This window comes from Saimiri boliviensis, chromosome 3 (genome assembly GCF_048565385.1).
Source record: "Saimiri boliviensis isolate mSaiBol1 chromosome 3, mSaiBol1.pri, whole genome shotgun sequence".
Classification (NCBI taxonomy): Eukaryota; Metazoa; Chordata; class Mammalia; order Primates; family Cebidae; genus Saimiri; species Saimiri boliviensis.
In genome coordinates, this window is record NC_133451.1 from 132,411,507 (window position 1) to 132,438,933 (window position 27,427).

General features: G+C 33.6%; 1 protein-coding gene across 6 annotated transcripts in view; it reads right to left on the minus strand.

Annotated features, from left to right (window-relative positions):
• The window catches only part of GRIA2 (glutamate ionotropic receptor AMPA type subunit 2), a 144,841-nt gene that overhangs the window by 6,146 nt on the left and 111,268 nt on the right, over window positions 1-27,427 (minus strand). For all 6 annotated transcript variants that reach the window (XM_074396790.1, XM_074396788.1, XM_074396789.1 and 3 more), the window contains exons 7-13: window positions 24,051-24,218; window positions 23,659-23,763; window positions 22,882-22,992; window positions 21,041-21,247; window positions 20,166-20,536; window positions 15,532-15,730; window positions 1-50 (exon numbers count right to left, since the gene is read on the minus strand). The exon at window positions 1-50 is cut by the window's left edge and continues 198 nt beyond it. In XM_074396790.1, the coding sequence (XP_074252891.1) occupies window positions 1-50; window positions 15,532-15,730; window positions 20,166-20,536; window positions 21,041-21,247; window positions 22,882-22,992; window positions 23,659-23,763; window positions 24,051-24,218 (1,211 nt within the window). The remainder of the gene's footprint in view (window positions 51-15,531; window positions 15,731-20,165; window positions 20,537-21,040; window positions 21,248-22,881; window positions 22,993-23,658; window positions 23,764-24,050; window positions 24,219-27,427) is intronic.

The window sequence follows — 27,427 nt, forward strand, 5'->3', positions numbered from 1 at the left end:
GCACTCCTCATGTAGGTCCACATTTTATCAAACACTGCAATTTTAGATCTCTGCAGGAAAAGTAAGGGGCCAGATAGCATTAAGAGTGGCCCTAAAACATTACTCACAAGACACAAAAGGAGGTATTACTTTTCCAAACATAGATGATACACACAATATGGACAAATCACATCTTTTGACATTTTTTTCACTAATAACAATTTTGTCATTATGCCAAATCATTTTTAATAGATTTACAAGGATTTGAAACATCGATTCACTAAGGCAAACAAAATGCTGTATATCTAGAAGTAATCTGAAATAGTCACAATCCGAAATAAATTGAAAAATGCACTATACTATCTATAGAAATCATTCAAATTAAGAGACAAAGAAAAAAGATATCTTTGCTGCCCAAATCCTAAATGGTTTATTCCTAATTCGTGGCAGAACCCAATCTGTGTAATGTGAATTGGTCAGGCATGTAAGTGGTGAGATCCTAACAAAATGCCTATTAGCCGCAGAATAAAGATAATATTATGCTGAGGGCTTCTATTTGATACTGACTGAAACATTTCTAGAACAACACCAATTTTTTAAAGAAATATTCTTTGACCATTGAAGTTTTCTTTTAATTAAACAGGGCTTTTTTGCTTTGAATATTTAAACACCGAAATCCTATTTATTTCAAGATATACTGGAAAAAAAAAAAACCAACATTTTTATCAGCGACAGATATGAAAGAAAGAAGCGCTCATGGAAACTGTATTACTAAAGGAATATTTATCTTAAAACTTAGTGGACACAAAGCAAAGATACACATCAAAAGAGCCATTTAATACTTCCTATTCAGACTCAAAAGAAGTTAAGCATAGAGCCGGAAAGTCAAAGCATTTGAATGTCTGCTTATTTTTCTATGCACCATTTTCTCACATGACTTTAATCCCTTTTGGGAAGATGACTTTGAATAACCCCCTTTGTTATTTTAATTTAGTGAGATGGAAAAGGAAAATTGAAATTGAAGACTTATTTCAAAACTCATGAGGTTTGGGGGGTTTTTGTTTGTTTTTGTTATCCTAAGGAATTTTTGAAATACAACCTTTCCCTTACAAAAAGCAGATATCTGATATAATCCAAATTTTTTATGATACTGCCCTAAGGATTCAGGCAGCTTTACATATAAAAGCACTCTATTTTGGCGGAAATCTTGGGTCAAGTGCAAATAGAGTATAGAGTAGACTTGTGTCACTGGGGTTTATGATAACATAACTGAGATGTGCAGACTTTGGTTGTGTTTCTCACGATCACCATTTGAGTAGGGACTGTTGTATTGAGAGAGGCTCATGAACCATTTCAGCTCCGTGGTCTATGCAGGCAGAAGACCCAGGTGTCTTCTGAAGAAGATCCTTTAACCCTAAATATATATATATCAGCATTCCTTACTTCTTAATACTTTTCCTCTCACCTAATTGTTAAAATAAACTACTCTTAAATCTATTACCAAATAATGCCACTTCAGATTTCAGACTTTAAAATTCATTACCCAGTGAATCAAGCTTTCTCTCTGTTATAAAAGCACATCTATGAGAGTGAAAATTCCATTAGGACTCCAGCTAGCGTTTAGCATGACACTGTGCCAACAGTATATGTACTAGGTTCTTAATAAATGTATGCTAATTGGCTATTTGTGATTTGGTTAAAAAGAAAAGCCATTTGATTTATCTGAATCGTGGCCGACTGTAGAAACTGCTTATTTGCTTGTGTTTTCTCATATACTCTGCCTTCATATCCTCAACCAAATTGAAAGATGTTATAACATTTGAGCTTGATTAAATAGAAAGCAATTTTATTAAACCTCAAAGTCTTTTTGTCATGAGAATTCTCACAAAAACATGATGTCATTATCACAATTTTGGTACAAAATTACAGGCTGATAAAGAAGAGTTCAAAATGATGACACAATTATTTTATCAAATCATCTATTAAATTCAATTTTTCAAGTTTAAAATATCTGTGTTGAGGCATTAAAATATTACATGAAATGCTTCATCAATATGAATGACCTTCAGAGAAAATTCAAAAAGTAGCAATAAAATTTGCTGTTTCATTTATAAAATATCTTCTGTTGGTTTTAAGAATATTTCTCTAAGTGTAAATATACTATCTCCAAGAATGAAAGGACTTTAAAATACAATCTAGAAAAAAAAAATAAACTTAGCTACTTTCATCTGAGCTATTGATCGCTGTCTTTATAGTTTTGAATCATTTAGAAGATATATTAGTTTTGGCATGTTAGGTCATCTAGACATACAAGTTCTGTTAACCAGTCATTTTTTTTTTACAATGGGGCTTCACATGTATTATAACATATATGACATATATTTAAATAAGTATGATTTTATGAAGTAATTGTAGATTAATAACATCTATAAACTAAGACTTTAAAAAGCACATTAATGATACTGAATCAGGCTGAAAGTAACTTTTTTCATAAGTCAGCGTTTCTGTAAGATAGACATTTTTTCTTCAATTAACTAATTCATTTGCCACTCAGTTGTTAGTTTACTGTTCACTTTTTTTAACAAAGTTAATAAAATGTTTTCATAACCATATCTTTTCAAGAATTATTGTTTGGACATATTTAGTCAAAGGTACACAAATAGGATAATTCATAAACATGATAATACTGTTATATTAAAAACTGTCATTCATTAGGACAAGACATTTACTAATTTGAATTTCATAGCTACTTTAAAAACAAGAATTGGAAGAATCTGATGACATTCTTACTGAGAGACAATTCAGAATATATGTATTTACCTTCTACTGAACATATCAGAAAAAGTGTTCGGCTAAGTAATAAAAATTATGCCTAGAAATCTTGATTTTCTCCAAAACCATAGCAAAATAAATAAATAAATAAAAAGTAACCAGCAGAAAAACAATCCAAAGGCAAAGCAAAGTTCTTCTCTGGGCCTCTCATCTAAGACGATGCCTGATAAATCGTAGTTATTTTTTATTAGGTTGGTGCAGAAGCAATTGCTGTTTTTGCCATTACTTTCAATGGCAAAACTACAATTACTTTTGTGCCAGCCTAATAGGTTAGTGTAGGTGACAATGCTTAACTTGGCCTGATTCATGTGTTAATTGTCTACTTGATGCATTTAGAAGTTGGGGAACTACAATCATCAGATCCACTCCAGTTTCTTGACCACTTATTACTTAGAATATATTTACAAATACACCAAAAAATAATGTAATCCCGCATGGTCAACTAAGATAATGTACATAATAGCATTTCCTGTTAAAATTCTGGATTCCAGCAATTCATGTTACACGCACACATTGTTCTCCAAAAAGCACTCAAATAATTAAAGCAATTGTATAGAAAATGCAAATACTAATCAAATTGCCTCAATTAGCCCCTTTGTGTGGACTTTGGAGAGGAACGCCAGACATTGATGATTACCACCCTCATAAACAATATCTACATTTGAGCAAATTTTAGCCAAGTAGACGAGGGAACACAGGCAAGCCATACAGAGTTTTAAAATAAACCACATAATTTCCCATCTTCTGTAATACTGATCTGATTGCTGGTCCAGAGAAGAGCGTGATGCAATGCAAAAGGAAAACAAAAGGCTTGACAATCATTTCTGTCAAGATGGCCCCAGGTAAGAATTATAAGTCTTTCCCAGGAATAACTGCATCTTGAATTTTCTACCTCTTCCCCAAAATCTACATGCTGCTTTTCATGAAATTTAAACTCTCTCTCTCTGTATGTATGTGTGTGTGTGTGTGTGTGTGTGTGTGTGTGTGTGTGTGTGTATATATATATATATATATATATATATGTTTACTTTTTTTTTTTTTTTTTTTTTTTTTGAGACGGAGTTTCGCTCTTGTTACCCAGGCTGGAGTGCAATGGCGCGGTCTCGGCTCACTGCAACCTCCGCCTCCTGGGTTCAGGCAATTCTCCTGCCTCAGCCTCCTGAGTAGCTGGGATTACAGGCACGCGCCACCACGCCCAGCTAGTTTTTTGTATTTTTAGTAGAGACGGGGTTTCACCATGTTGACCAGGATGGTCTCGATCTCTCGACCTCGTGATCCACCCGCCTCGGCCTCCCAAAGTGCTGGGATTACAGGCTTGAGCCACCGCGCCCAGCCCTGTTTACTTTTTTAACAGTTAATAAAATGTATATATATCCCATACAGCTAAGCCAAGGAAGACTGTGGATTTTGAAGTTACATGTTAAATCGAGTACAATCATTCTTTAAGCAAGCATAATAAAGTGAAATGAAATCCATCAAGATGCCATTGAAACAAGCAGGTTGTTAATTCCGTGTTTTAATATGATCTGGAGAAAAAGGATAAAAGCCCCTCACTCAAGCTCTGGCTTATCTAACTCTCAGCCAATCAGTAGCAAAAGACCCAAGAAGCTATTAATTGTAAGTTTCTGTTTCAGGAGGTTAGCGACTTCCCTGGAGCCACTGAATGCACAGTTAGAATTAAACTCCAATCTATAGTTAACCCTTCCTCATTTTAGTTCTAAAAATTGTGCCCAGGGTTGGCAATTTAAAATGCTAATGCTACATATGATATACGAAGCGTGTTGTGTCACTGCCCAAGCTCGAGAAGAGCCCTGCCAGAATACTTCCCTGTAGAAAGATCCTATAAAATGAACGCACACGCTACGATTCATAAAGCATTCCTTTCCCTTTCTCAGTGCTGGGTCCCTTGCGCACAAGCTAAATAAACTTAATCTTTCTCTTTATCAAGAGAATCTAGTAATTTCTCTTGATTTCTGTCCTGGGAGACTGCAAGAACCCAATGCACCAGTAACAATAACTACCATCACATTTTGATAAGGAGACCCAGGCCTTAAGCTTAATCTGATGATATTTTGACTTCTCTATGTTTCTTAAGAAGTCAAAGTCTATGTTCTTTGTACATAGTGATTCAGATCCCTTTCGATGGTTTTGTATTATTAACAGCCATATCAATTATAAAACCATCGGATCCCATAAGATCTCACTCACTATCACAAGAACAGCATGAGGAAAATCATCTCCATGAATTAATTACCTCCCCCTGGTCTCTCCCTTGACACATGGGGATCATGGGGATTATAGAGATTACAATTCAAAATGAGATTTGGGTGGTGACACAAAGACTAACCATATCGCATGTTAATGCTTATAGTATTCATAGAATCATATCTTTTGGTAATTTTTATGCTTAAAAAACCATGTCTTTAAAGTTGACAATCAAACATTACTTCCATATGTGCTCATTCCATTATGAATGGTAAATGATATTATTTTTAAATATTATGCCTACACATTATATCCTATGTATCAACTCTATGTGTACATATATGCATACAAGGTGAATTGATAATGTAGAGGAAGAGCAAGTGGTTCCCCCATGACCCCATTTTCATTTTTTTTTTCTTTTTTTTTAATTGCATTTTAGGTTTTGGGGTACATGTGATGAACATGCAAGATTGTTGCATAGGTACACACTTGGCAGTGTGGTTTGCTGCCTTCCGTCCCCTCACCTGTATCTGTCATTTCTCCCCATGCTATCTCTTCCCACCTCCCCACCCCCCGCCCCTCCCCCATTTCCCCCCAACGGACCCCAGTGTGTAGTGCTCCCCTCCCTGTGTCCATGTGTTCTCATTGTTCAACACCCACCTATGAGTGAGAATATACGGTGTTTGATTTTCTGCTCTTGTGTCAGTTTGCTGAGAATGATGGTTTCCAGGTCATTTTTCATTTTTTTAATAGGATTATTCAGTTGGCCCATTCAAGATATATCATGTACGAGAACATCTTGATTACAACCAAAACATTTGACAAAATATGTTATATTTTTGTGGCTTAGATGGAAAATTAGGTTTTTCAAAATTAGGTGAGTTTTTGATGAAAATATCAATGTTTAAAGAACATTGATTATTATTTATTAGTATACAAATGCTGATTTCAACAGAAGCTGTTGTTATACCACTGATTATATACTTATTTCCATTATGTCTAGTATTTCAGTCAACGATTTGGATAAAGATGTACATGGCAAAGGTTTCAGATTTACAGATATTACTATGGTAGATAATAGAACCAGTATTTCAGTGTTATGAGATTAAGCCAATTAACACTAATAATAATAATGTAAAATTTAACAGGAGTGAATACAAAATCTGGCATGTAGCTTCGATCAATTCATATTCGTAGAATGGAAGACATGAGGCTTACCACAATTCATTAAAATCAACTAGGTTTTCAGTAACCTTCAAATTAAGGCAAGCTATTAATTCCATGTAGTTACCATAAAAGCTAACAAACTTAAAGATTTTAAATTATAGAGTCTAAATAACAGAATTTTAATTTAAGATACTTAAAAGGCCAATGAGGTTATATAAGTGAGCAAAATAGCAATGGAGTAATAGAGAATGGTGTTATTGTAGTAACTAGAGAATACATGATTTCATTATAGCCTATTTTTTTTCTCCATGTAAACACTGGGCTGTCTGAAGAACACAAATGTTCAGGTTGCCATTGTGGTCTGAAATCTGAATTTTCACATTTCAGGTAAAGAGCCTCAGAAATCACCGCTAAAGAACTTATTCATGTAACCAAACACCACCTGTTTCCCCAAAACCTATTGAAATAAAAAAAAATAAAAAGATCCTCTATAAGTAGATCAAATCAGACCCTAGATCTAGATAAAACACTGTAATAATAACATGAACAGACTTGCAATTAAAATATAAGAAAACTATAACAAGGGTTTGAAAATGTAATAATAAATGGTTGAGAGAATTCAGAATTTTTAGGGTACTGATGAGAAAAGAAAGAGATGATAGTTCTCTCCATATATTTGAGGTTTTTATGATATGCAAAAGAAAACAATTACTGAAGTCAGAATTAGGACCAATAAATGAAAATACTTAGGATACAAGTTTTGATCTTATAAGAACTTTCTAAAGATCACAACAGTAATAACTGTAACAAAATAGAATAGATTGTCAATAAAATTAGTGAACCTTAATGAATTCATTAGGTATATTCAAGAATTGTTTGGATTATTAACTCAATAAATGTCATGGTATCTCTAACATGAACAGAATTTGGGAGCTAATTTATATCTAACCCTGTATTTACAGATGATACAGACATTAGAGATCACCACTTAGAACTTATCTGCAACGTGAGAGTTGGCTTTTGAAATACTTTAACTGAGCATCTTGATCTAATCTCTACAACATGCATTCAGAAACAGGGCATTGTCAATGTTTGTGTGTATGTGTGTGTGTTTATGCAATTAAAAAGTGAATGAGAAAGACTGGTTGTGGTAGCAAACTATCCTAATTCAAAAGTCTGTGAAATTCTTTTTCATTATAAATGAATAAATGAACACATTTTCAGGGCAGCAGTTTTTTTTTTTTTTTTTTTTTTTTTTTTTTTTTTGGAAAGTAGGAACACTACTAGACCATTTGCACTGTGCTCTATAACCAGCTACCATTGCTTTAGGAAATAACCCTATATGTCCATTGCCAAGCTAAAGTGTGGCATTTCAATATTTTGAGAAAGAAAGAAAGAAAAAGACAAAGAAGAAAGAGAAAGAGAAAGAAAGAAAAAGGAAGAAAGAAGGAAAGAAACAAAGAAAGAAAGAAAAAAGAAAGAAAGAAAAGAAAGAAAGAAAAAGAAAGAAAAAAAGGAAGGAAGGAAGGAAGGAGAAGGAAAGAAAAGAGAAAGAGGGAGAGAAAGAGAGAAGGAAGGAAGGGAGGAAGGGAGAGAGGGAGGGAGCCCAATACAAGGTATAAATTTCTTCTAACAATATTAAGAAAAGTTGGCTATGGAATAAAAAGACAGGACTGAATGTGATTTCAAAATAAGGAAATGAACAAAAAAACTCTAGAATTCAGAGGAAGTAACATAAAAGGAAAAATGACTGCAAAAGTCAAGCAGTACCCAGGAAAATCCCACTAATATATGTAAGATAGAGTGAGCCTCTTGGCATTTCAGTATAAATCCCTTTGGTAAGTCAAGGGTCACAATACTTTCTACATTTCTTACCCTCAAATTTCACACTACTAATCCTTGCTTGGAAAGGGTATCTGTATCCTGAAATAAATGTTTAAAGACTCTGATCTTAATCTTTCTGGTAAAAAGATCGAAGTTGTTTCATCAAACATATATTTAAATATTTAGAATATAGACTAAATATTTAGCTTTACTCTATGCTCTTATTTGCTATGTCAAGAATAAGAAACTAGTCAGAAAAGTATTTGGAGCAAAATTATATAGGGCAATGACTTTATAACTTACATATACAGCTAAGAAAAGGTAATTTTATATATTTCATATTTGTGTTTATCAGATGCTAGCCACAATAAAATGTCTGCAATCATTTTAATGATTGATATATTTCATTTTGAAAAGCACAAATATTAATACAAGCCTCTAATTTTTAAATTTTATTTTAATGCTAATATGAAAATTTTAATTCTACCTAGTATTATTAAGAAAGCAACATTGACTATAAGATCTGAGAGAGATACTATAGATTTTAAAATCTATAAAACATCCTCTTCTATGATAAGATCTTTGTTCCTTTAAAGACAACATGAAATAATCATATTTCAGAACTTTGAGAATATTTGTCATTGCTTGATTTGTCCAATTTCCATTTTATTTTTAAAATTTCATTTCTTGGCTAGGCAAGATGGCTCATGTGTTGTAATACCAGCATTCTGGGAGGTGGAAGGATCACTTGAGCCCAGCAGCTCAAGACCAGCCTGGGCAATATAGGGAGAAACCCATTTTTACAAAAAAAAAAAAAAAAAAAAAAAAAAAATTAGAAATTAACTGGGCGTGGTGGCAGACACTTGTGATCCCAGCTACTCGGAAGGATTAGTTCAACCCAGGAGGTTGAGGTTGCAGTGAGCCATGACCGTGCCACAGCACTGCAGCCTGGGTGACAGAGTGAAGCCCTGTCTCAAGAAACAAACAAAGAAAAAATTCATTTCCCTATGAAAATAAGCAGCCACTTTTACCAATTTCTTTGCTTTGGCTAATCACTTAGTAGGAGTCAGAGCAAAATTATCTGCTAGAAATGCAAAATATAAATTAATATCAAATTTTTCTTCAAATATCAAAAGTGTAATTAAATAATTTTCAAAATTTTGTCACCAATACTTATATTTAGTTGAGATTTGATCCCAATATATTTAAATAATTGAACAATTCTATTGTCTTATCTACAGAGCTGTAGGACCATATTTATTACCATTGCAACTAGTGTGAAAAATCCAACAGAGGTAGGCAGAGATGGTTCTTTTACTTAAATACAATACTAAAGTGAATTGAAAACTAAGACGTTTAAAGTATCTGTGCAGTTTATTCTGAAATTCATCTTCTCTCTGAAACATTTAAACAGGAATTTTAGAAAGGTTTAGAAATGAGAGACTAATTCCAAATCACTTCTGTATTGTTTTAACCTTTCCTTCTAGATTAATTGTTTTCATGATATGCTATTGTTATGAAAAGGAATGCATTCTCTTCGGTATGGACAATAACAGGAAGCATCCTGTAATCTGATTAGTCAAATTATTCAGCCAGTGTATTGCAAGAGTGGTCTTTAAAAGACACAATAGGATGGTTAGAGAGTACACTGACATTTGCAAAGAATAGTTATGGAAAGAGAATGACCAAAATAACACATCTACCCTGGGAAAAGCTACCACTTTGCACAATAATTACAATTTGGCAGGCAGACATACACCTTCTTTAGCACTGGGTCACCAAAAACACATGATTCGTTATGGTTTGTTTTACATTTCCCTATTTTTCTCTTCCTATGAAATTTAAGAACTACTGGATGAGTTGCATGGTCCTTAAAATGGACAATACATTTTGAAGGAAACATTTTGACACTTCCTGTATTGTTAACCCAGCTAGTGTTAGCTGAAATGAGAGACCACGGGTTCTCCCAAAGGCAACTTAGGCTAAATGCATTCTTAAATACATTTAGGATGCTTTATGAATTCAGTACTTTCTCAGATGTTCTGTGGAATGGTGATAAAAATTAAAATGTCAGAGAAAGAAAAACTGCCAATCAGAAAGGAAATGATTTTAACGTCTCCTGGATCATCTAGAGAAGGCTTGGGCATGCCTGAGTTTTCAGCTGTGCAGATTGTTCTGCTATAATCAAGCCCCCAAAAAACTGAGGAAAGGAAATTTGTAAAAGATGACTAACCAAGCATGAGTGACTTGCAATATATGCATACAGTGCTATTTTTTCCTTATTTATTCACATTCAGCATTTATTTAATACCTACTATTTTTGAAACTATTTAAATATTTAAGCATGGGTGACACATCTATGAAGGGTCTATTTTGATATGAGTAACATTCTACATATATAGAAACACAAATGGCTATACTCATTTAATTTCCAGAATATCTGAAAGATATTATATGTTGATAAGCAGATATATGCATATGTATCATAAACATACATATTTCTGCCTTCATAGAAACAGGCAATATAAGTAATTGTGGCAGATAAATCATTAGGAATACCAGGAATAATAAAATAAGCATTGGGAATGACAAATTCATGAAATTCATTCTTTATAACATGACAATAAAGAAATCAAGCTGTATTATTACTAAATACAAACAATAACTGACTTAAATGTAACTTAAATGAAATAGCAATTAATATAGTTCTGTAGCAGAGGTCTCATAATGGCTAGAACATTTTTATTTGCAATTATATTTCAGGAATGTTTTCATATGTAAATATAAATAAGTGTCTTTTATGCCATAGAGAGTGTTGAAAAAAGGTTACCATCTTTAAAAGGACACTCTCAATTATTTTAATTATATTATAATATTGATTATATAGTAGGGCCATTATACATATGGAAAATTTTATACTAATTATTTCACTGGGAAGTATCAGCTGCATTAATACAAGTTATCTATCATTTATACTATTTCTCAACTCTGTAAAAAGTCTATAACGCTGGGTGATAACAGTAGAGTCTTATGGTTTATTATCAGACTAAATTTATATTTTCCAGATGAAATAAACTTCTTTAAACAAGAAGGCAAATGCCTGTATTTTGGCAAAGCTTAGAATATTTTTCTTCTAACATTATCATCAAAATAGACACATATTTAGAGAACAAATTGTCTCTCTCATTCTCCCAGAGAGAACCGGAGGGAACAGATTGCAGTGTGGAGACAGCAGAGGCATGAAGAGTGACTTCCTATAGGCAAGTTAATACTTGTGCTTCGTGGTCCAACAAGCCAATGGCAGGTCTAGATAAGAAAACCATTTCTTGTCCTTAAAAATCAAAGTTTCTGTAGGAACATACTGCATATATGTCCTATAAAATCATTTTCCATACAAAGTCATCTAATTTAAGATCTGTCCTATTTTATTGAGATAAGAAATTATTAAAATGTAAAGCTCTAAAAATAGTGGCTTATAATTGAAAGGCTAATTCTCTCTTAATTATAGGTATGCCACAATGGCACTATAATTAGGGATGATCAGTAATTCCAAAATGAATCAGACCTTATCATTCATTCTGTTCAAGAATGTGCATAGGTTCCATAAACAGAAAACTGCAGAAAATGGAGATGTAGACTCATTTTCTTCGCATCTCTTGGTGGTTACAAGATTGTTCTCCATTTACTCTCTCTTTCAAGCAAAGCAAAGTAAATATATCTCAAATGTTTCATTTAATGATCATCACTGAAGGAAAGTATAGATTTTAAATTAGAAAATTTGCAGTTTAAATTGAAATTCTACAACAATTACATACTCACTGACTTTGCTAAAGTAACATTAATGTAATCTGGTTTACCATTATTAACTGAATCTGAAAATATCTTAGACTTTAATGGAAGAACAAACACCATCTTAGCACAAAACAGATCCCTGACTATTAAATAAAATATTCATCTTATAAATTTATACAAAGTGCTTTTATCTCAAGAAGAATATAGTTTAATGAAACAATATTGAAACAAAAGACTAGGAGTTCGAAATTCTGAATTCTATTTTAGAACAGACCATTAACTTTTAAACGGCCTCAACTTATTTTTTTATCTTTCAGTTAGTTATTATTTGAAATTTAGACAATGACCTCACTTCTCAAATCAATTTCTGCAATGCTGAATACAAAGCTCTGGCTATGATGAAAACCAACAGTTGACTTGATAAACTCAGTGATAGCAGAGAATTTAAGAATAATATAACTAATAAAATTCCTAGTTGTAAAAGAGCAGAAAAAAGCTATCACTAAAGCCAAATTAAGCCACATTACAAAGCATGAAGATAAATGTTAGAACTTTAAAGCTTAGCAAATGGCAGAAGTGTATCATTGCACATTTAATCAGCTATTTTACTGGGCCTTGGCTCCAAAAGTAGGAGTAATGAGTGGGCAGAGAACAAAGTAAGCAATACATGTTTTTAGTCTGGCTTCAGCCCACTTCATCCATATCCCTTTCCTGGAAGCCTGGACCATAGAAATCAGTCTGCCAGCCTTCACCCTGCTCTGTATCTGCCTTACACAGAAGCCCCAAAATTCCAAAGGAAAGTTGAGAGAGGATGAACCCAAGACCTGTGGGGAATGTTAATGTTGGGGATACAAGCAAGAATTCCCTTTGTCACATTTTTCCACAGAAACTCAGTAATTCAACCACACTACAGCCAATAGACATACTGCAGTTTACCCTATGATATAAACGAACAATATTAATAAAAATCAAATATTTTTGTCTTTAAAATGCCTCTAAATTAGCTTCATCTTGTTTAATACATTTTATGTAACATTCTATGGAAAAAATTATTGACTCAAAGGGAATCTGTTATTCAACTTCCCTACAGTTATTCAGTAAACTCTAGGTGAAGGGGATTAGACTTGCTGGATACAGTTGGAAAGCCATAGTATCCCAGAAAACATTTTGAGGATCAGAAGCAAAAATAAGATTTTCCTCACTATTATCATCATGGCATCCAATTATCAGATATTATTATAATACCATTAGCAAAATTGCTCAAAATTACTTATGAACGAGTAATATTTTTATTTAATCCAACTTGAAGAAACAAAACTTTTGTATACATAATTTCCCAAATTGCAACCATTTCATATATTTCAATGAAATAATTAACATATCAAGTTCCTAGTCTCTTTGGTGAAGTGTGCCGTTTTGTTGGCTTCTCTTTTTTTGGTACAAACAGAATACTGTGATTTCAAATAATTTTGAGCCCACAATCTTCTTTCTCTAGCTAAGGAGAAACTAACTACAGCATTATATGTACTGAGACCTAGCCAATGGCATTTCATCAACAGTTCCTTTTGGAGATAGTTTGAGAGGAACTGTGAGGACTTGCTTAGGTTTCGACCATGTCTGATGCTCTAGCATTACATCAGCAAGTGTGGATGTAATGAATATCAGAACACGAAGGCAGTGAAATAAATCCAGAGTCTTTGCTGCACAAGGAAAAAATAGCATATGGAAAGAACCCTGGCTAGGAGGAAAAGACTTCAGCATACTTACTAGTTTCATGAATTTGATCAAATACCCAAAATCATCTGAGTGTCTGTTTAATACACAGATATCAAACAAAAATGTTTGCCCTATCAGACAGATACTGTGAGATTCAAAGAGGTAAGCATAAGAAACTTCTTTGGGGAGCCATACTTATGGATTGCCTAAATATCCATCATCACTTCTCTATTACTCTTCTACGGAAGAAAAGCTCCACAACCTGATAAATCCTCCACAATTGCATGTTGGAACAAATGGGCTCCATGAAGTTAGTGCACTGAAACAAAAGAGTGGCAACATTCTTTTCCTGAACTCATCTAACTTTCTTATCTTGCCTACAAGGGATTGTGAATACACTGGCCATGTAATTCTGGCATCACCAACATGTGTTTATATGATTGACTCAGTGAAGATATAGAGAAAAGTTTGTGAATGTGAATGCGTAGTAGTGGAAAGTAGTTGGCACTACTATTGTCCAAACAAGGTAATAACGGAAACTCTCCACAGATCCATTCTCAACTGGAAGAGAGTATCTAAAAATATTTAAGATTATTTTAATCATCATAAGTAGCACCAAGTCAATTGTGTATGTTATAACAGGCTTCTACATCATTCTCATAGATCTCATTTACTTCAAGAGGGAGCACCTTATTTTTTCAAATAAGAACAAGAAAGCCACATGGCATACAAATATTTAAAATGCTATCAAATGTACTTCTAATTGAGAAACATATAATATTTTAATTTATTTTATAAATCCATTGTTATAAAGCTAGAGCATTGTTATACTGAGTATTCTTACACATATTGCATATGTGTTTAGAAATGGTAATACATTGTCATTAGTAGCAAATCAATATTATAAGATTCTTACTAAAATCTGCTTTACAGTAAAAAAAAAAAGCTACTGATGGTCCACATTTTTGCACTTAAATTGAGGTACCTAATGAGTTCATCAAGGTCCTGTATGCTTCACATACACCCAAGTTAAATCTGTTATTATCTGTGGTTCTACCATCCCCATCCCCAGAACCCTTTTTCCCCTAGTATCTTCAGCTGAACTAAAGTTATTCAGAAAAGAAACCAGAGGTAGTGTAGCATGAGATGGCCAAATGGCCATCAGCATTTTAACATTTGGCAAATTGAAGGCCCCAATCCTAATTCAGGAATAAGTTCGATTAGATCTCACTCAAACTCACATATATTCAAAGTTATTTGTAGATTGTCAGAGGCCATTATATGTCACATATATTGATTTTAGACCTAAGTTAATCAGCTGAATTTAAACACTTTCATAGACTTTTTTTTTATATACACAATAGTAGAAATAAGAAAATTATGCCAACATCAGGCCCTTGGGCTTATTCTATAGACCAAGAGCATAAGAACAAAAGTTAAAAGGAAAAAAGTAACCTATATCTAATAGACACAGTATAAATATGCTACATATTTAAAAAATTAGGAAGTGGAGGGCCTTTGTTGGCTTTTCCTTGGAAGCTTTGCACAGAACATGCAGTATCATCACATATGAACCTAATCTGTTTCCTTACACATAATTAACATAACTGGTTTGAATGTGAGTTTTTCATTTATAAACTAGGTAAGATACATGTAGTCATATTTATTTAAAATCCAACAAAAATAAGGTGTTTTGTTGAAAACATAATAATCTAATCTTAACTATATTTTGCTTCAATTTTGTTCCAAAAGGACACTCAATTTTTGTAAAACAGTTTCATTACAACATTGTGGTTTTTCTCCTAAGGAGTTAAGAATCAGAAACTAGAGATAGACCTAAGTATCGGGATAGGAAAGGGTCAGAGACAGAGACAAGGTCAAGAGCAGAGATAGAATTAGAAACAGAGATGGAAGTTACATTCACATAGTACTGGTATTGACTACAGGAGGGGAAGCAAAGTTTAAATAGGTTAAATTTCAGGAACAAATCGGAAACTACAAAACAGAATATCTTACCCTGAAAAACTCTTTAGTGGAGCCAGAGTCTAATGTTCCATAAGCAATTTCTGTTTGCTTAGAAAGATCCTCAGCACTTTCGATGGGAGACACCATCCTCTCTACAGTCAGGAAGGCAGCTAAGTTAGCCGTGTAGGAGGAGATTATGATCAGGGTAAAGAACCACCACACACCTCCAACAATGCGCCCAGAGAGGGATCTAATAACAAGTATGAAATGGATTTGTAAAGTGAAATGAATGACCTAATAAAAAAACAAGTTAACAGCATTATGCAAATATTGACTTATAAGGGAATATTTAATTTTACAGTTTTCAATATTCCTGCTAGTTAATGACATTGGAAATCATTAAACATTTTGGGCAAGAAGTACAGATTAGTTAAATTTAATAACATACACAGAGGTGAAAACTTCTGATTTCTGGAATTCTTTCATAATTGTAATGCCCAAATAGTTTATGATATGAATCCCATAAGAATGTAGTTTCAAGAAATTTACAAATACTCATAAAAATTTGTCCCCTCATGACATAAGTAAACATAAACAAGAGAATCTAATACCACCAGAAAAACTCATAACAATGTTTATGAACAAAATTTTTAAAAGCATACTCCACAGATGTAACTTTAAACACCAAAGAAACCCTCCCTGTAATTCAGCCAGTGAATTTCCAAAGCAAAAAAGGCCAAAAATTTTGTTACTTTTTGTGTATGTAAAACATGGATGTTAGATACAGTACAAGAGAGAAAAATGAGAAAGAAAGAATACAAGCAAGGATACCACACAAACTATAATTATTAATGAATAAAAATTAGATGGCTTCAGGGTATGGATGGCTATGACCCTGTTCCTCAATGTGTCCTGCTTAAAAAAAAACACAACTCAAAGAAAACAAATTAGACATTTAAAATTTTGTGAAGACATAAACTTCTAGTTTGGTGTATAATAAAATAACAATATTTTTCTGAGTACCAATTCGTACATAAAATAGTTTGCAAAAGCTTAATAGATTCCCAATAACTTACTTTAAAACCTGAAGTAGAGAAATGCAGGTATATATATACAGAAAAATATCTATATTGTATTATTTTGAAAGATTTGATGAGATTCTGCACATAACTAAGAATTTGAGTAATATTGACAAACCAATAAAAATAACCATTTCTTTGTTGTCAATAACTTTGCTATGTGTAACAATTAGACTTGCTAGTGTAAATAAGTGATATTTCTAAAAATTTAAATCATGATTGGCAATTTATGACCTAAAGTTTCTAACAATTAACAGTAAGGAATATACCTTTTGATGAAGCATATACTAGATCAAACACTTGGGAAATATTGGGAGAATGAACCGCTCAACCAGTTAAGAAAGGAGAGAAGCTAACTTAAATGGAAAGTTTTTTTCAGATAAAAACATCAGTTGCTAAAATAAAGGAGAAAGGGACAGATGAATAGCGAAGAAAACAAAAAGAATATAATTAAGGGTCTTTATCACAAAGTCTGTAGGAATACAAAAAATTAAATAAATATGATAGGATGGAAAAAGTTCAACACTTCCCACATATATTCTGAAAAGAATATTAAATATATTTCACATTTGAAAAATGCCTTATATAGACACAACAGTTCTCAAAATGTTCACTATTTATCCAATATCAGTGGGAAATACAGTTATACAGCACGTATCCTCTATTTAAGAGGGCAGATTTAGTACTTGACTGCTCAAATCCCTTATAACAAAAGCTGATTACATGGTACTCAGCTTCTGAATCTACATATTGCATATTAATTTATGGTATGTTTAAGAATCATTGTTACAGGTGTAAAAAATAGTTAGACATAAGATGTCCTTGATACCAGTCCTTATGTCAGATTTAAGGACATTTAATATGTCAACTGATTTAAAATGTACATGGTATCTATAAAAATAATTGGACTTATAAATCATTCAAAGGTGAAAAATACTGTGACTATTATTATTTACTTCCAAATATTTTTAAAGTATCAATTCATGCTCTCAAAGAGTTTCTGAGAAATTATGTAGAGAAGGAAATTCAATATTATTTTACATTGACAGGCAAAAACTACAACTAAAAGTAAAATTTTGCCCATTAGTATCAGCACTAAAGGAGTTAAAATAAATGTGCATATGCTCTTTAAAATGATACACATTTTTATATTCATTTGATTCCTTTAGGGTCATTGGGGACAATCCAGAAGCAAACAGGACAATAAAAATAACCTTTACAGCATATTGCTCTCATAATTTCTGTGAGTCTATTCTTCATGAAACCATATCTTACAGTTAAAATGTTCTAAACTTAATTTTAGACAAATGAAAAGGCAGTTAATTTAATAAATCACTCTAGATTACAACTTAAATGTGTTTTGTTAACATTAATAATATAGTTTCATGTCATATTTTACTTGGAAAGGAATTATAAATATTTTAAAAATATTTAAACACATTTCTAAAGTGATTTGTGCATGTCATCTTTTTAAAAATGATAATAAGCTGCTGTGTTTTTCTCAATTAAGATAATCACCATTGTATTATTGAAAAAATGATAGTTTTGTTCATTAAAAATCATTAACTTTGTCAATGTATTATGTTGAATTTTAAAATGCATATATAGCATAAAGTGAAAGACATGTACCTCAAATGTTTTAGAAAAATGAATTTTTATCGAATACATTCTGAGGGAAAAATATCAATCAATAACAAAGAAAAATATGCTATCTAAAATCTGTTTATCCTACCAGGAATTAAAAGTTACTACATGTGAAATTGTAGTGTCATGACTCATAAATGAAATCAAAAGCATAGAAAAAATATCTTAATTTAGATGCAGCCTTCATAAAAAGAAGTCATCTACATGTCATGATGGACCCTGGGATAATACAGAGGGCTGATAAACCTTGTGCTCTAGCCGCTATATGCCAATAGGTTTCCTACTCCTTGACAAACACTGGTTACCTAAACAACTAGCTGCAGTGCCATTATGTCCAGGAGCAGGCCTCTAACGGGAACGCGGGCCAGACTAGGCTGACATGTCCTACTTCATAATGAACACACACACTGCTCCTGATGATCCGAAAGGCAGAGCACAGTGTATGTGACCCCAGCATGCTATTGTCTTACATTTCAGAACTAGGGTAATGTAGTTCATTGTCCTTCTTATCAAAGGGTGAACCACTTCTTTACCTATTTATAGGCCAGAATGTTCTCTGAGACCCCCATTTGGTTAGTATTTTCCTCCTAATTATTAGAAACTGATCTATATATCTTTAACTTGGATCAAATAAATGAAATACAGAGATGAAAAAATTATGAAGCTTATATAGTTTGTCAGGAGTAAAAATATGTATGTGTATATATATGCATATATATATATATATATATATACACACATATGCACATATGCCATGCTGTGCAAAGACCAATGGCATATTGCTAACACAGTGCAGTACCACAGAGAAGCCACAGGGAATCTGGTGGAACTGAGATTTTAAAAATCTGCATAATTCATAAAAATGTAATTTTTTTATCATTCCTACTATAATTACCTACTATCAGAGAAGTAAACCACTGATAATTTCTGCCTCACTGGGCGAAATATATGAAAAAGATTGCAAGACCTGCAAATCTTTGAGCTTCTCATATAGTTTTCTTAAATTAATCACTTGTTATTCTCAAAGTGATTTTAAAAACTCATGATATAATGAAATTGTATCACTATCACTAAAGGCACCTGCTTCACTAGTTATTAAGATATCTAGTAAAATTAAAGAAGGGTAATAGAGCCCAAATTAAAATGTGCCAGTAGACTGATAATCATTTTGACTTTAAATGTTAATCACACTGGAAAAAGTGTGATTTATTGCTCTGAAGGGCCAAACATGGCTATCATTCTTATTCACATGTGCAACATGAACAAAATCCATAGGCACTTTGTGGTAGATCCATTATAAGTAGGTATTCTAGTGCCGGGATTTAACGTAGCATAATGAGATTAAAGGTATGTGAGTTTATTCCATGATGTGTGTATTACCATTTAATATGGACACTTTTTGTAATGAATGATTAGTCCCCTCAAGGAATTTGTGGGCAGTTAAAAATATGCTATTAAATTAATCCAGCAACCTCACCTTGAAAAAAAAATAAATTTATAATATCTCTCTCATACCATTTCCATGAACTAATGATGACAAAATAAAAGAGATGGGATGTGTGCTAATGAAGTTTTATCTAACAAGGCATTATTTATAAATAATGTTGCCCATTTTCCCATATACAGGTCTGTGGATTAACACACAGATGACTGTAAAATGAGAATATGCAGCAAAAACACGGTACCCCTCCAAGAAGGCATGGAATGATAGGAACCTTATGCATTTTATAGCCTCTCCATGGTGTGTATAATTTCACCAGGGAAATAAACGAGCAATATTCAAAGAACATTGTTCAAATATTTCTCAGACTTATGCCGAAGGTAAGAGGATGTCCTTCAGGAGTCTTAAACTGCTTGGACAGGAATTCGGCAGCTGTAACTTCTTTAGAGTGAATTCATAAACACCATGAATGTCTACTTGAGACCTAAAATGCACAAAGTTGAAGCAGGTGAGTAACCAACCTTGGCGAAATATCGCATCCTTGCTGCATAAAGGCACCCAAGGAAAACCAGAGACTATTAAAAATCCCAAATTCATTAGTTGATTCACTACTTTGTGTTTCTCTTCCATCTTCAAACTCCTCAGTGTGCCACTCGTAGGGGCTAAATCTGCTGACCAGGAATAAAACTACACTGACCCCAATGTAGGCAAAAACAATGCACATCCAGATCTCATAGGCTAAAGGATCAAGAAAGGAAAACACTCCTGGTTTGGACTTCTGAGGCTTCTTGATCATGATAGATATCCCGAGGCTCATGAAGGGCTTTGAGAAGTCAATCACCTCTTCTCTCACAAGGGTAATAGTTAATGGAGCAATTGCAATATCAGCTTTCTGTAAGGGAAAAAAAGTAAAGTAATAGTACCTGAAGTCATGGTGAAAAGGGAATCATGGTTATATCACTGGATCAAAGAAAAAGGAGAGGAAATCAGAGAAATGTCAATAATTATTATTTCCCTGGTACAGTCCCAGTAAAGAAAAAACAAAAAGGAATTATTCCCCCAATACCCTTCCTCCTCTTACGAATACACAATGTACCCATCTGGGTTGACTATGATCATTACACATGTGCACTGCATCTATGCATTCATAGCCTTTTGATAATACATATGGCCCATATGCTTCAGGAGAGATGAAATGTCTGTCTCAGTTAATCTGTATGTCTACTTCTGGCTTCAACTTCAATCTTTCAGATGTTCACAAATCAACAACATAGTGTTTCTAGAGTAATGTGGGAAATCAACAACCTCACACATAGGTACTTCACAGGGAGAGGAAGCAGTCTGTCAACAACAATTCAAATGGAATGACTTTATCTAGGAGAAGAGCTATACTTACCCCATATACAAGTTCTCCAACCATCCCATTCCAAATTTTCGTGTCTGCATCCCTGGCCCCATACTTGCCATCACCAACAATTGTCAACTTGTACTTGAATCCACAATGTTTGGCAATTTCTGCAGCCAGGTCAACACAGTAGCCCTCATAGCGCTCATTGCCTTCGAGCATTTCATGATTTTTCTTCATCATAACATATGGAGATTCCTATATGAAAAGACTTTGCTTTAGCGGATCAAAATATCTGTGTTAATGATGTACTCTCATTGAATCAAAGCTTCTGGTTTAGTGATTACCTGTTAGCCAGAGTCAATGAAGAACGTGGATGGTGAACAAACAACCATGGAGGAATAATTTAAGCATAATGCTTCCCCCCCAAAAGTCTTTGAATATCTATCATTATATTTCATTATGATGACTTGTACCTAACCATACCAGAGTGAAGAAAATATTCAAAATCATAAACTGTATGATCCCTAGCCATGTTTGTAATTACTAGGATGCAGAGCAAAATATTACTGCTCAACACCTATTTTATTCAAGTTTGGATTCACCACACCCTTATCCTTGATTAAGGTTATGCCGATCCCAAATCCAGTATTCACCCAAAACCCTGTGTCACTGCTGTCCCAAAGATAAGATTCATGTGGAAATCAGGTTCATGGCCACTGATACACAGACTGAAAGGATCACTGTCATGATGATGTACTGATTCTACCCCCGCAGGCTTCAGGTCTCACTTCATCTGTGAGATACAATATCCTAGAATGATGCTACAAGGATAGCTAGAGAGTAGCTTCCCCCTGTAAACATAAGAAAAAATGAAGCAAGAAAAAATGAATCAACACAGTCCAATATTCTCCACTGGAAAGTGGCACCACGGATATTTGGGGTTTCAATGAGATAGTTCATCTCAATGGCATGATAAAGGCAAAAATTCTCAAATGTCTAATTCGCACTTATTAAGAGACGTTCAATTGCTACCAATATTTTAATTCAAATCCCTTATCAATATCTCTATATTTGCTTATCAATATTAGGAGAATAAATCACACAAAGTTACAACTTCACTGCTAAGGCTATTTTTTTTTTTTTTTTTTTTTTTGTAAAAGAAAAGAAAAACTAGTTTTGTCACAAAATCCTGTCCTATAATGAACACCATTTTTTCCTTTTCATTTCACCAACAGCTTGTCATGGTGATCCACATGTCTCTTCCATCTATCCAAAGCCTGGGTGTTGAAGATCCAGCTCAATTTTTCCTTATTCATTCAATATGCATTCAGTGTTTACTAGCTATGCGACAACGATTGCTGAAACTTGGAGTAAAAGAAGGGAAATCATCCTTGCCTTTAAGAAGACCATCTTTCATTAGATAGAATAAAGACAACTTGACATCATTGTGAAATCATGTAACAGATGGAAAGATAGAATTTACACAGCATTGGGTGGGAATGGAAAGGTAAAGAGCTTGCAGAAATATGAGGAACATTCTTCGAGACATTTCCCAATTATTCACCGATGTCAGCACCAGGGTATGAATTATCTATTTAGTTAAACTGTAACTTGTCTATTAGCAAAGCATTGAATCGTTTTCAAAGCCATGTCTGAATCTGAAATTAGACCCACATTAACTGGGCTTCTTCCTTAAAGAAACAGGAAACACTTTGAATGCTTTAGCTAGATCTTGTGTATTCCTTTTAACAGAGTAAGTATGCAATAAATGATAAAACATTGCAAAAGAAGCAAAACAGATACTATTTTCCTAAATTATAAATAGCTACCCCTGCAGATATTATCCATAAGGAAATACAAAGTAAACATAAGCATATGTAGGAAATTACCAAAATTGTGGTGACAACAACAGTCTTATTCTCAAGCCCAGAGGTGTCATTTCCAGAAGGGAGCTCAGTAAGAGTAACAACCATTTTGTCCACTTCACTCCAGTAGCCAATCTGGAAAAGGTTACAGCAGACAGACATATGGATAAATAACTTGTCTATTAGCAAAGCATGTAATTATTTTCAAAGCCATGTCTGAATCTGAAATTGGACCCACATTAACTGGGCTTCTTCTAAACAGAAATGTCTTTTCTATATGTGAATCTAACAGGAATGAAAGGAACTATTAAAAAATCTTAAAAATTACTTGTCTCCATGTTCACTTTTCATATTCTCTATGAGTAACTGTTTGGGAGTGATCATATAGAAATGCAAATAAAATCCAAATGATGGCATTTGAGCCTAAACAGTTAAAAGGTTGATGTTGAATTGAACTGTTACATACATATTTGCACCAGCTACTTTTTGTCTTCTGAACCATAAACCTTCAACAATTGTTCTTTCTCTTTTCACTAAAGACTTCTGCTTCAGTCTAAAAAATTAAAGTTCAACAGCTCTACTTACAATTATCTCTAAAATTATAATTTAATGTTACTTACCAGAAATAAACAGACTTTAGGGGAAAAAAAAAAGAAAAAAAAACTTCAAAATATATCTGTTTCTGGAAATCATTAATCTCTCTATAAATACACATCTCCAGAACTCTCTGGAAAGGTGAGATCATAGGCTAGCTAACTCACCTCCTCACATAGAACTGCCTTTAAATCACTAAGGATTTACCTTCCTGGGCCCATTAGTTTTGAGCTCCATGATGTTAATTGTATAGTTTATTCTTTTTCCATTCTGGTCAAACTTTATATTTCCTGAGAGACCTTCAACCTGAACCTAATAAGGAAATGGGAAAGGAGCAGAGTTGTAAATTGACCTCAACCAAATATACACACTGTACAGATTTACTTTCACCAGCTGAAGTGAAGAAAATGACATTGGTAAGGTTTATTTCTCTCTTCAACCTACCTTTGCGTTGTTAGAAAAGAACATCGCCTGTATATTAAACATAAGGAATAAGACAAGGATGACTAATTCAGCAGGAAGGAAACATTAATGGCCATATGAAGTCAGGATATGATTTAAGATATTAATAATCTTAACAATTATTTTGAGTGACTGACCTGTTTGAGGGCCCGTTCTATTTCTACACCTTGTCCCCAGGGCACTGCTGGGTTCGCCAGACAGTCTCCCGCATTCCCCCTTCGAGAGATTTCAATTCTCTGCTTCCGTAGGTTGCGGAAGGCTTCAGTCATCACTTGAACGGCATCATAGGTGAGAGCAGAAGTATACTGCAAAGAATCACACACATTTCGTAAGAATAGGAGAAAATTCAGACACTCACTGCACACTGGCAATCAAGACCGCAGTTGCTCATCACATGATACCACATAAAAGTCCAAGAATTTAAATACAATTTCTGCATCTAGAAACCTAAGAACTGAAGAGAAGCATTACAGAACATGGGGAATAGGAAACGTGGTCTTGACTCTAAACATTTTCGATTATGTTAATGTCTCAGCTATTTCAGGTGAGACCTTTTCACATAATAACTGTGTCAATGTTTCTTTTTCTTTTTCTTTTTTTTTTCTACCCTGCTTCCTGTTACAGCCTCAATTTATAGCCTGTGATGGTGATATACAAAACTATTAAATGAACAGTTAATATTTTTTAAGGTCTAATAAGAAGTTCATTTGTCAATGCAGAAGGAATACGGATTAATTTCAGGATTCTTCGTCTCTAATTCAACCCTGGTCATGCTCACACAGATCTGCAATGGTCTTAGGGTGTCTATTTAGGCTCCCCTAGGCGATTCTGGTAAGCAAGTAGAGGAATCACAAAACATCATAATTTCTATGCCCCATGCCTCCATGCTTCAAAAGTCTATGGTAACATTGGTTCCAAACTTATGGCATTCATATCACAGTGGGACAGCAGAATTATTACAGGTTCTGGGGCCAAGCAGATTAATACCACACGCATCAGGCATCGTCAGTGTCTGGATAAGTAGTAGTATGTGTATGTATATATACTGCCGTTTGTCAAATGATTGGTGCTGTCGTTGTTAAAGATTAATTACAGTTCGACATTAAAGTTTCACTGAATTTTCTGTCATTATTTTTCAATCTGTAGGTATAAAAAGTATGATGAGGCATGGGACAAAAAAAGGCAATACTGTACCATATTGACTTTGTGACGTGCTAAATTCTTGACCACAAACCCCAAACAAGTACTCAGCATTACCAAAGAATCCTTCTCAGTTCCTTAGTATTTCAGGTCTTCCACTTGACAAAAATGGTAATTTCATCTTGGTCTTCTCCAAATACCCAGACCTCCACACACTTCTCTTTCTCTAAATTCCTTCTGAAAATCTTATCATCCTTGCCATGGAAAAAAGACAAGCCATCTAACAGTAAAACCACTAAGCTCCCATACTCTGTTTTCCTCCTGATATGACAATACAGAACATCTACTTAAGAAAAGACTTCTTGAAGCAAATAAGAAATATCTCATTGAGATGTATCTGCTTCCTTGTATGCTTGTTTCTATTCTAAAGGAAGAAACCCATTGATTCATTTGTTTTTTATACAGTAATAAGTTTATTGCCAAAATAATTCTTAAAATATTGTCTAGGTCTCTGAAAAAGAAATGTAACTTAAATTGAATAAGTTGAATATTTTTAAATATTACAGTTTGTATGGAAATTATGTTAATAGCTAAAATCCAAAATTTTTGACTTAGGTTGATCACATTACTAGGGGAAAGCTATAAAGCCATCTACTATATGTGTTTGAGGTCTACAAATGTTGGTTAACTTCATTAAGAAAATATGATGAGCTTGAATGAACTGAAAGCATTTAGATCCATGCAGCATATTATAATTATGATTCAGAGTATGCACACATTAAGAGTGAAAATCCTTTCAACCTTTTTCAAATGCTCAAAATGAATCAAGTCTTAAGCCTATTACCATTTTAAATTAAAAGTCACAATCACAGAAACACAATTCTGAACTGAGAGAAAATCAACAGCTTCTGTATTCAGGGTTCTTTTTTGTTTATGTTCTGCATGTATGGCTCATTTATTTTTCTAAACAAATACGTTCACATTTTTGATTGGATGGTTAAATATTTCAGTTTTATTCTACCATTCATTAAACTAGATGCAAATTAATTTGAAAGCAGTATGATGGCAATGTAACTATCTTCTTCTTTGAAAACAAATGCTTCATCTCTGCCTCTGTATTTATGTTCTGTGAAATCCTTCAGTTGCGTTGGAAATTTATATTTCAGTGGGGTACCATTATGCTTTGTAGTTCTACATCACAATCACATTATAGCCACACATTAAGAAGAAATCTGTGAAACTGTTTTTATGGCCCATTTTCCAAATATGCTTTTTACTTCGTTTTAAATGTATGAATGTATGTTTATTAAGACTTAGTTTTTAAAAATAAAATAAAATATACATTTTAGACATGTTTGTTATGTTCAATAGACATCACCCAAACCAGTCAATAATGCATTACTGTAATCTCTGATACCCAGAAAACAGTATTTTAACACCACAAAAAGGGCTGAATGAAAAGAAGTTCTGTGTATATCTCAAATTTAATGAACATAAAAGAGGATAAGTAGGCTACAGGATAAACTTTCATGGATTATCATAATGACAGCATCTTTTTCTAAAGGCATTATCCACATCATAATAATTTTTAAAAAAATATTCAAAGAAAAAGTACTAATATTTAAGTACTATGAAAGTGTTACATTTCCCATGAATGGCCACTTTCACAGAAAATTTATTTAACACTTGAATTTAGTTAACTATAGTTTACAAAGCATTGCATTCATCAGAAGAGAGGGCTCAAGCCCAGATTTTATTGCTTACTGTTCTATTGCCCTGGGCAAGTGAACTGAAGTATTAGTGTCTAAGGTTGCTTAGTAAAATAGGGAGAGCAATGCTGCTTTTGTCTATACGAGTGTTGAAAATGAAGGTGGGGGAAAAAGTTCATGTTTACCTAGTTTTCTTCTTGACAAGACTGAAGTATGTAACTTCCTAGAAGTATAAAAAATCCCTATGCAACAACTGTTTTCATTCCAATTCGATAGGTGAAGATTTTAAGTAACTTTCATTTTACTCAGCTTTACCAAAATGTGTGGCAAAAGTGGATTTGAATCCAGATCTCTGTGATTCTGAGGTAATTACGGTAACAGATTGCCCCAGATTGCCTTTGATTGTCACAATTTTGCAGGGAGAAGTCTTGGGTCCCAGGAAACTTCTCAATCCGAGGTACACTGGGATAGTTGGTTACCTTATTTGGTAAGTACTTTATCAACCAAGTAGATGTATCTTAAATGAGAAGCTTGATGAGTTGTAAAATATGCATCCTGGCCCCTGGATGATGACTTGGTGGTCTCTTCTACTCAGCCTCACACATGTGCATGGCAGCTGACTGGGATGGAGAATAATGCTTCCTGCCATGGACACACGGGTCTCC